Here is an 11,222-nt window from a genome sequence, read left to right as displayed (position 1 = left end):
AGGGTTGTTTTTGGGTTAGAGAAATAGTTAACGATCGTACCTTAACTATAGAGAAATTAAGGAAAGGTTGGTTGTTTATCGCGTGCATGACAACTATAACTAATCTATTAATAAATGCTGGAATTATATTTGAATCGATGATCAGTTGCATGAACCATTTCTGAAGTGTATCCTTGGCTAGAGTTTCTCCTAATTATTTCTCTTAATCAATTATTTTCTACAGTTAATTTATTTAGTTAGCATTTAATCCAAGAACCTCTCATACTTTGGACTCTAGAAGAAACGAATTATCCCCAGTCCCTGTGGATTCGACCCTACTCACCGCTATATACAAAATCTGTATTTTTCTCGAGTAGGTATTTATTATTGTACAGGTTCGGCACCTGTCAATTTTTGGCGCCGTTGCCAGGGACTGGCGTTCATTAATTTGTTTTCTTTTTGAGTTCATTTTATTTTTAATTTATTTTTTTCTTTCGATTTTATGCCCCGCTCCTCTTGAGCAGGTGAATTAATTTTTGACCATGAGATAAAGAAGACTGTGCATAGTGCCAACTCGAGCAATCCTGATCAAGAAGACGTCGCCATGGCTAATGTTCAAACTTTAAGGGAGTTGACTACTCCAAACTTTAATCAACAGTCATTATGCATTACCTTTCCAAATTTAGATGAAGAAACTCCTTTTGAATTAAAGTTTGGCCTAATTCACCTCTTACCTTCTTTTCATGGTTTTTCAGGTGAGGAGCCTTACAAGCACTTGCAGGAATTTGATGTAGTATGCACAAGTATGAAACCCTCGGGGATTACTGAGGAGCAAATAAAAATGCGAGCATTTCCCTTTTCCCTCAAAGACGCGGCAAAAGATTGGTTCTACTATGTGCCACCAGGTAGTATAACAACTTGGGAACAATTAAAGAAGAAGTTTTTGCAAAAATATTTTCCTGCGTCAAGAGCCGCCAATTTGAGAAAGGAAATATGCGGCATTACACTGCATCCAGAGGAGTCTCTCTATGACTATTGGGAGAGATTTAAGAAATTGTGTATTAGATGCCCTCAGTACCAAATTAGCGAGCAGCTCTTGATTCAATATTTCTATGAAGGTTTGCTATATACGGATAGAAGTCTTATAGACGCTGCCAGTGGAGGTGTTTTGATGAATAAGACTCCCCAAGATGCTTGGGAATTGATAGAAAGGATGACAGAAAATTCTCAACAATTTGACACAAGGGAGGATGCCCATACTTGTCGAGTAAATGAGGTAAATGTCTCATCAATTCAACAGCAAATATCTGAATTAACTTCGGCTATTCGACAGTTGGCTGTAGGAAATTTTCAACAGGCCAAAACATGTGGTATTTGTAAGGACACGAGTCATCCCACAGATTGGTGCCCAGTGTTACAAGATGAAGGAGTTGAACAAATGAGCATGGTTGGCAACGTGCCCGTGTCTCGTAGGCAGTGTGACCCTTATTCCAATATGAATGATCCGAATTGGAGAGACCATCTAAATGTTAGCTATGAAGGCAACAAGCAACAAAATTCTTTGCCCAATAGGCAACAAGATTTTCAGCCGCGGTACCCCTCCAAATACCAATCTCATTCATCAAATACTGACATGTCTTTGGAGGATATGGTCAAGGCATTAGTTTCCAACACCACGCAACTCCAGCAAAATGCCATTCAATACTAACAAAGGACAGACACGAGCATCAGAAACATAGAAAATCAGTTGAGTCGGATGACCTCTACACTACATCGTTTGGAGTCTCAAGAGAAAGGAAGACTTTCATCTCAATTTGAAGTTAACCCAAAGAACGTGAGTGCCATGACCCTCAGAAGTGGAAAAGAAATTAAAGGGCTTACGGTTCTAAAGGATAAGGGTCAAGATCAAATTCAAAAAGAGATGGAAGATGAAAGGCGTGAATTGGTATCTACACCAAGCAAATGGAATTCTCCAATTTATAAAGAATTGCCCTCACAAACCATCATTGACCTTAAGAAAGATGAGGATGCAATTATCCTGACAAGTGATATGGAACTGCAAGAGTCTTAAGAAAACGGATCTAAAAATACAGTTGAAAAGAAAGTTGAAGTGCAAGAAATGAGATCCCAACATCAAATCACTCAAGTGAATGAATCCGGTGAACATTTTTCAAATGCGGTGACATCTCCTCCATCTCTTAATCAACAATTTCTTGACTCTTATTCTTCAATTCCTGTTAGTGAAATTGATTTTAGTATACCAGAAGATTTTAAATTTCATGACAGGAATAAGTTAAGAGTTGCGATGGCAAAATATCTCAAACCAATAAGAGCTCGTGATGGAGGAGTGAGTGAAGATTTAAGGTCATCACTTGTTTGTTTGGCGCCATCTACTAATCCATGGAAGACCGTAGCTCGTGGACTCAAGAATTACTCTATTTATGAGGACTATCAGGATTACATAGAAGATGAAGCATTGAAATGAGCTACACGATTTTATCCTCCGTGAATAAATATGGCAATGTCTAGCCAAAGACATTAAAAAAAGGCGCTGCTTGGGAGGCAACCCAAGGCTCTTTATTTTAGTTTTCTTATGCTTTTTGAAATTTTTGTTAAGTGTTAGTTGCATTTAGTGATTTGTTGCTTTTGTGGCAGGAAGCTGGCAGTTAGACGTGCCCATACTAGATAGTCACGCCTAAGGAAGGAAATTTTACTTTGGCGGACGGAAAACTAACCAGCGGTTAGGCGTGCCCACGCCAGATGATCACGTTTAAGGAAAGCAATTTTTGCCGGCGGTCAGAAGACTCTATAATAGTTAGGCATGCTCACGCCAAGTGGTCACGTCTAAGGAACTCAATTTCTGAAAATTGGTCAGAAGACTCTCTAATAGTTAAGCGTGCCCACGCCAGGTGGTCATGCTTCAAGATCTTAATTTCGGGCGGTTGGTCAGAAGACTCGAAGGCAGTTAGGCATGCCCACGCCTAACACAGGGGTTCCTTTATTCAAAAAAAAAAAAGAAAAAAAAAGAAGGTCCCTTACTGCCTATTCTCATCTCTGCTCAAACAAAGGATAAAAGGAAGAACTCCCATTCCCACCTATGTTATAGCTGCTTGAGACCCTCCATTGCGTACTCAGGGAAGTTTCGTTGTCCCTTTTTGCTTTGAATTCTATTTTTTATTGTTTACATTGAGCGCAATGTAAGGTTTAGGTGTGGGGGGAGTAGTATATTGGCATTTTATTGAAAAAGTGCAAGTGTAGGCATTTTTTGTTGGAATTTTTGTTTGACTTTGTCGAATTTTGTCCAATTTTTGCCTATCGTTGTGTATATTTGTGATTATTCCTGATAAACGATAGTTAGATGTCTCAAATTTTTCTATTTCTAAGATTTTACACTTTAAGGTGTTGAGTATGACATGGTTGAGTTTAAGGGTATCTCTTTGGTGAATATTTGAGATTTTGTGACTTTTGCACTTTTTGGTTAACTTTTCTAAGTATTGTAAATATTTGTTTAACATTTTTTTTATGCAAATTGGTTCAACTATTAATCTTAGTTCTCCATGTTTAAGAAATGAAGTGGGTTTGTGTACTTATTAATTTTAATTTGGTGCATATTTATGAATAGTATTAGGCTATACTTCGCTAGTATCGTTGCCTAGTAACCGGGAGTTTTCACCACAAGTGTCGACTTTCGCGTCAAAAAGTGACGATAGCTATGAGTATGTGATTTTTAAGCGATGATGGCTGAGTAACCGGGCTCCTTCATGTGGCCAATGTTGGAGTTCGCGTCAAAACGCTTGAATGGCTAAAAACTAAGCATTCCCCCTGAAAAAAAAAAATCAATCAAGTGTGGGGATATTTTAAAAAAAGAGTGCTAATGGTAAAAAATGTGAATGAATTGTTAACCCGCTGATCCATGAATTTTAATGTTGAGATTTTGCTTAATAGTCGAACTATTTGCTTATGAATGCTGGTTGAATATTTTATATTCTTAGAATAGTTAGTCATAAATTAAAAGAGTCCTTAATTTTAAAAGCTAACTAGAGGGATATTTCTTGAAAATTGCCGCTAATACTTGACATATGTTTTAATTGTATCTTGGCAATAGAAGATTTGAGCAATAGCCATTGTTTGAATTTGATTATTTGATTGGTGTTCTCATGCTTGAGGACAAGCATTGTCTAGGTGTGGGGGGATTTGATAGAGCAATTATTGGGCACATTTTGCACTGTTATTTTGTCCTAATTTTGGCTACTTACTGTGCTAAGTATTGAGATTTTGCTCATATTTGATATTTGTGTGAATTGTAGGTGGTTGGTGTTAAAAGTAATCTCTTGAGGCAAATTTCCAGAAGACCCTTCATTTCAGGGCGTGCCCACGCCAGAAACTGAGGAGACTCACCTAGAGGCCGGACCCGCGGGCTTGGTAGCAGCAAAAGTGGGCAATTAGAAGGTTGGGTCCACGTGAACCGCGAGAAGCATGGGATTAAAACTCCAAAAAATTAGCTTTGGTTTCATTAATTGGGTCAAACGTTTTCTTGGCTCCTGGCGGCGCTATAAAGGAGGAAAAAAGCCAGATTTACGGAGGGCATTTAGTCATTAGCTTAGCTTTTGCTTTTTAGGGTCAGACGTTAGCTTTCTTGGGGGCGGCGGTTACTGAAGATATAAAAGGGCCAGATTCACGTGTAATTCAGAGCTCAGCTTTAGTTTCCTTTTCCCATTTGAAAACATGAGAAAGCTCCGATTGTTTTATTTTCGCACGGCTGGTTCTCCATTAATGGAAAACTAGCTTCTCAATTCTAGTCAAGGGGACAACTGAAGATTTGGTTCAACAATTACTGTGAGATCTAATTTATTTTAATTGCTTCCTTCATTTATTGGTATTCATATGTTTCCTACTTTTGACCGTTATAGCTCGTGTGGATGATTGATTAGTGCGCAACAATTAATTATTCATATATGTTATTTTGCTAAATAGGGGTAATTGAATCCGTAATTGTTCGTTATCTCTATCTCAGTAGCAACTGGCGTAATTGGGTTTATGTCAGGGGAACATACGATCTAGCTTAAACAAACCCTCGTAGCGTGTTTGTTAGTTAGGATTGAGCCTTTCTAATTATTAATGCAATCTAGAAATTAAATCCTACGGTCATACCTAGGGTTGTTTTTGGGTTAGAGAAATAGTTAACGGTCGTACCTTAACTATCGATAAATTAAGGAAAGGTTGGTTGTTTATCGCGTGCATGACAACTATAACTAATCTATTAATAAATGCTGGAATTATATTTGAATCGATGATCAGTTGCATGAACCATTTCTGAAGTGTATCCTTGGCTAGAGTTTCTCCTAATTATTTCTCTTAATCAATTATTTTCTGCAGTTAATTTATTTAGTTAGAATTTAATCCAAGAACCCCTCATACTTTGGACTCTAGAAGAAACGAATTATCCCCAGTCCCTGTGAATTCGACCCTACTCACCACTATATACAAAATCTGTATTTTTCTCGAGTAGGTATTTATTATTGTACAGGTTCGGCACCTGTCAGGCATCAAGTTGTAACCCATGGATGTGAAGGAAAAAGATATGATTCAAAGAATTTATTAATTTGCTGCGGACAATATCTTGCTTTTGCTTCCATTAATTGAGATGTAAATAGTACGAGCGATTCCGAAAGCATGGTACGAGTTGTATGAATACTTTCCCCTTGAGCGACATGGCTGTTTCTACCAAAATAACTCCTTGTCCTCGGAGGAAGGCTACCATGTTGATGTGTTTCTTCAATCATAGCCGTTCATTATATTGGGTTGAGTAAATCTCAACCATCCAATTATCCCTTGGATGATGACGTGGCCCCCCTATCCACCGTCCACGTGTCCGCCCCGAGCGTCTTTGTAATATTATAAGGCGCTCGTACCGTTCGATCTGCCACGTGTACTCGACCCGATATACCCAATATAACAGATACTTTGTATTGGGGTGAGTGACGTCATCTATTGGGTTCAGTGACATCATCAGGTAGAGCTCCTCAACAGTTACAACACCACATCCTTCTATTTAACTGACACCGTTTCATCAACATAACACAAGCACTGCCTTCCTCATCATATCTTCTCCATCAAGTTCAGGAACACGTGAACATTTCAACGGAGATACCAATAGACCAGTCCATCGCCGGTTACTATAAATCACATGTCACGGAGACTGACACTGGATCCCTTTTGAGGACTTTCATGACGTTTCTTTTTTCTTTGCAATTATTTTAGTAGTGCCCGACAACTTTAGGACTATTACTGGTTGCCACGTGAAATAAATTTAATTTTGACTGAGACATGTGGTTCCTCTGTTTTCCAGTGCATGAGCTGTGTGGAAATTGAAAGTATAACAAACGCTAAAACGATTGAGCTGACAAAAAGTTTTTGCGATTGACCAAATTCAAATGTTTCAAACTTTTAATGATTAAAGGGAGCCCTTTTTGATTGGTTAGACAGCCGCAGCAATGCTGAAATTATCACTACATATGGAATTCCATTCAACAACATTACAATGAACAACCGCTAAAATTATCAGAATAAATACTAACAATTAATTCCAAGGTAATCTAATCTAATCTTAAATAGGGGTACCCTACTTACTACTAGTTATCATAAAGGAGTCGTAAACTGAAATTATGAAATGAAACTTATAGTTAACGTAGGTATTGACAAACTTCATCTAAAAACATAGAACTAAAATTGGAGATTGTGGTGCTTACCAATTTTACTTAAAAGCGATTGTAGACGGCTCTCAATTTGAAAAGCTCTTCTTTGATAGCAAGGCAAATACGCAATAAACATGGCAATCAATACAGTTCAAAGCATTAAAACTTCTATTTGTTAGAAAACACCATACTTGAAATTGAATTGTAGTAGTTTATACAATTTATTGTGTTTGATAGCAAATTTTTCCACAAATACTATTTTGCTTGTATCACAATTATAATTCTCAATTAACTTTTTTATCTTACCAACAAATATTTTTTATCTTATATATATCATATCACCAGAAGTGTTACAATAATTATTTCAAATAATATTTCAAGCGTTATTTTAATATTATTCAAATAATCTAGTCATCATAAATATTATTCAAGTGTTAGTTTACTATTATTAAGTACTAGTCAATCATTGCTTAGCTTGAACCAATGCATTGCATGCTTGATATAGTACTAGGCATTGGTCCCCGCGGGTCGTGGGGTGCTCATATTATACTTTTTTTTTGTGTGTTTTTGGGGTATGATAGGTTATTATTATTTTTTTTATAAGTGAAAGATTTTAGGTTCAAAATCTATTACTTACCATTTTTCTCATCTGACCATCCAACCCAACCCTTCTTTGTTTGTTTATTAATTAAATGTACATGTATCTTATATTGGAACATGTGTAAAGATTTGTAACATAATTTTTATAATGTAGTATGAATTTGTCATATTTTGTATTATTTTGAATGATTATGATTTTGATATGCTTTTCTATTGGTAGAGTGGTTAATTGTTTTGCATTTTTAATTTTTTGGCATTTTTAGTGTTTACAGTATATTTATGATTTGTCTAATTGTGATTTGATTATTGGTTTTGATTAATTTTGTGCTAGTGAAAGTTGTGAGAGTGGATTAATTGAAGGATTTCTTAGTGTGTATGATAGTATAATTTGAGGTGTATTATTCTAGGGGTCTGTTTGATAATATAAAAAAGTGCTGAATCTAAACTTTTTCAAACATTTATATGTTTTGAGTGTTTGATAAATAAAAATCAATTTACTGAACTTGTTAAGTAGTGCTGAACTTGTGTATATTTGTTTCAGTACAAGAATCCTAACTGAATGCTTAATTCTGATAAGAATCAATAGAATTACTTCAACTACCTTATCTTATCTACCAAATTTACCCTTATTTATTAATTTTGTTCAAAATTCTTATATAATTAAACAATCTAATATTTTGTATCTAATGATTTTCTATTTCTCTTTTCTCCATTTTGAATGACTTTCACTTCTTCTTCACACTCCTCATATAATATAATTCATCTTTTATATTAATTTAATTTAAAAATAAATATTGTCATTTTCATACCTAACATTTTTAGCTAATTAAATCACAGGTTCTATTTCTTTTTTGGATGAAAAGATATAAGGGCAAAATTGTCAAATTTAACTTATTAAACATTCAGTTATAAATGTTTATCAAACAGTATAAACTAGTTTTGTACCCATTCGTTGAATGGGAATTGTTTAAAAATAATAAATTATTTAGTGTAGTTCATAAAAATATTTTCATAAAATACAAACTTATTGTATAATCTATTATAACCTTTCTTAAATACATTGTTATTAAAAAATAGTCTTATAATGTATATTTAAACATCTAATTCAGTGATTAATAATTCGAAATGCAAAAAAAAAATCGACAATATGATGACATTCAAAAACTTGAAAATAGGGAAGATCAAATCTTGGCTGATCTTCTGTAAACAAAAGAATGGCCAACCCGTTACCAAAACATCAATTTTGGTACTTAATATAAATGGCTTAAAGGTTAATGTGAAAAGAAAAGAAGCCGAGTGAAATATTAATAAAAGATAATAATTCAGAATCAATCAAGTCACAGGAACATAGCAACCTTCTAAATCTGTTCATGGCTAATAGAAACCAAAACGAAAACATAAGATGTATTTTGCTATTAAGTCAAAAACATAAAAAATCTAAATAGTCTGATGTATATTGCATGACGTGAACTGCTGTATGACAATGAACTTGATGCCTTGCCATTTATGTAATCAATGACACCTTCTTGTTCTTTAGAAGCTTTCTATCAAAGTCTAAAAAAAAACATTGAAAACTGCACAAAATTTTTTTAACCCCAGAAACCCAGAAAATAAAAAAAATTAATACGTTGTTGAAGACAATTAATAAATTGTCAAAGGCAATTAAAAAATCGTGTGAAAACACATAGTTTAAAAGGCCACTTCTAAATCACTAACCAAAAAAGCAATATGTGTTCTACTTAAATTGAAGAGTGAATCCATAAATTGAAATAACAAATTAATTACAAAAACCTTGCCAGAAATAAAAACCAAACTGTAACTTTTGAAGAGTTAGAAAATTCAAATTCAATGACCTAACTATGAAAAAGGTGTAGGAAATTACAGACCACATACAGCGAGCATAAACAAAGTCCAAATGCGGTCCTTGCATTGAAGGGAATAAAAACGAAGTTCCAAATCCGGTCCTTGCATTGAAAAAAAAAATTTCCAAAAACATTGTGGAAAAGTGTAAACATCTGCACTGCTTGATAAAGTGATAAGTAATAGATCGATAACCATATATATGAGTAAAAATGTAGAGTATCTTCGATAGCGATAATCTGATAAAGATAATCTAATATTTGAATTGATATTTCGAACTTTTGAGTTGAAGATGAGAGAGAGTTAAAAACATAATTCAAAATTATTTATACTAATCCCCTGAAAATTTAGGCTTGACGATTAGGGTTAAGGGAAAAAAAGGTGAGAGAATGGAAGAGATAATTATGGAAGAATTATCTAGAATTGTAAAGTCAAGAGAAAAAAGAGAGATAGAATAGCGTAGGTTATTAGGGGGTTAACTCATAGAGCGCGTTGCACCTACTTGCTATGTCGATAAGCCACGTAGGAAAGAGATAAACTAAAAGGATAAGGATGAGAATAAACTTTATTATATATATATATATATATTATTTATTAAGAATCCTATTAGGAAACTATTTGCCGTCTCGTTAAGCCACGTAGGAAAGAGAAAACATGAAGGGATAAGAATGAGGATACGACTTTATTATATATATATATGATAGGTTGAGCATTAAAATTCAGACATTTATATATTTATTTTCAGTGCTTAAAATTTAGCAAATTAATTGTTTCAGTATTCAGATTTCAGAATTCAGACTTCAGAATTCAAATTCAGTATTATCAAACGGAACCTAGGTTGTGTTGATTTTTGTAATATTTTGTATTGATTAGTAATGTGTAAATTGTATCAATTTTTTAATTGTTTGTTGTTGGTACTATTTAACTTGTGAAGAATAATTTGGCAACTAAAGTAGTTGTTTTGTTTGCGTGTCATATGTTTATAGCTATATATGGATGAATACACTGGTATTTTTCTTGTGTCTTAAACCCAAACATAGTGGGCTAGCATAAGGCGGTAGACCCAAAAAAATTTTGCAAAAAACGTGAGAGGCCCGAAGAAATGTGGGTGGACATATGAAGCAGGCAGCGACCTAACCACTAAAAATAGTATTTGCAATAAAAAGACAAAAAAGGCCAAAATCTGTAGAGAAACAACAGCGAAACCAGCGTAAAAGGTAAAATTGGAACGGGGCACCAAAATTCATAACTTGTGGCCAACAAATATGAAACAGAGATGATCCCACAATGGGTTCCATCACACCCAAAAAGACAAATGTGGACAAAATCAACACTCAAATTACAAAGAAACCAACAGAAATCACTATTCCCAACCCTTCGCGTTTTATGTATTTACAGATTAGCTTCACTCCCTAATTGGCCCTACTTTTTCAGGTTTCAATTTCTAAAAAGTTTTAAGCAAATTTGGAGCTATCTAACTGGCCTTCCTTTTGCAGTTTTCAATTTCTAAAAATTTATAAGTAAATCAAATTAAAAAATGTTAAAAATTAATTATTTTAATGAGAACCCACTAAACCAATGTTGCAGGAATTTTAAGAGAGTAAAACAAAAGGGAGGGGAGCAAAATTTTGAAGAAATTGGAAGAGTTATGTTGTGTTTGAATTGTGTTTTTCTAAAAAAGAAATATTATTTTTCGTGAATATATTTTTAATCATTTTTTTTACCTTATTGCTAAAATGTATAATATCCAATCTAAACGGATCAATGAACGCCCTCAAGTGCTTAAGAAAACGTAAAGGAAAATAGGGATAAGATATGAAATCCTCGAAGACACAACGAACGAAAGCGTGGTGACAAATTAGAAATTAATTAACCGGGTGAGAATCAATTAAACAGGTAAAAATATTGAAAACAAAAGTTTGATTGTGGGCGTTTGCCAATCGCCTTTTGAATGCAGAAGAGATTCGAGGAAAGACCATCTCGGTCAAAACGGGGATGGTGGTGAGTTGCCGCTGGTCCATTACGCCACTAACACTCTTTAACCATGAAAACCATCAAAGTTTTTCATGTTGACACTATAACCAGTCT

The 11,222-nt window shown here is 34.4% G+C and overlaps 1 protein-coding gene across 1 annotated transcript; it reads left to right on the top strand.

Moving 5' to 3' along the window:
• The first annotated feature begins 583 nt into the window (after positions 1-583).
• LOC113771713 lies at positions 584-1,687 on the top strand. Its single transcript, XM_027316282.1, has one exon. The coding sequence runs from the start codon at positions 584-586 to the stop codon at positions 1,685-1,687; it is 1,104 nt and encodes a 367-aa protein (XP_027172083.1).
• The last annotated feature ends 9,535 nt before the right edge of the window (positions 1,688-11,222 follow it).

The sequence above is a fragment of the Coffea eugenioides genome, chromosome 5, assembly GCF_003713205.1.
Source record: "Coffea eugenioides isolate CCC68of chromosome 5, Ceug_1.0, whole genome shotgun sequence".
Classification (NCBI taxonomy): Eukaryota; Viridiplantae; Streptophyta; class Magnoliopsida; order Gentianales; family Rubiaceae; genus Coffea; species Coffea eugenioides.
The sequence above is the reverse complement of the archived record's forward strand: the minus strand, read 5'-3'. Positions and strand labels throughout refer to the sequence as shown.

Excerpts from the sequence above, each read along its gene's own strand:
- LOC113771713 (XM_027316282.1), top strand. The coding sequence starts at position 584 with ATGGCTAATGTTCAAACTTTAAGGGAGTTGACTACTCCAAACTTTAAT.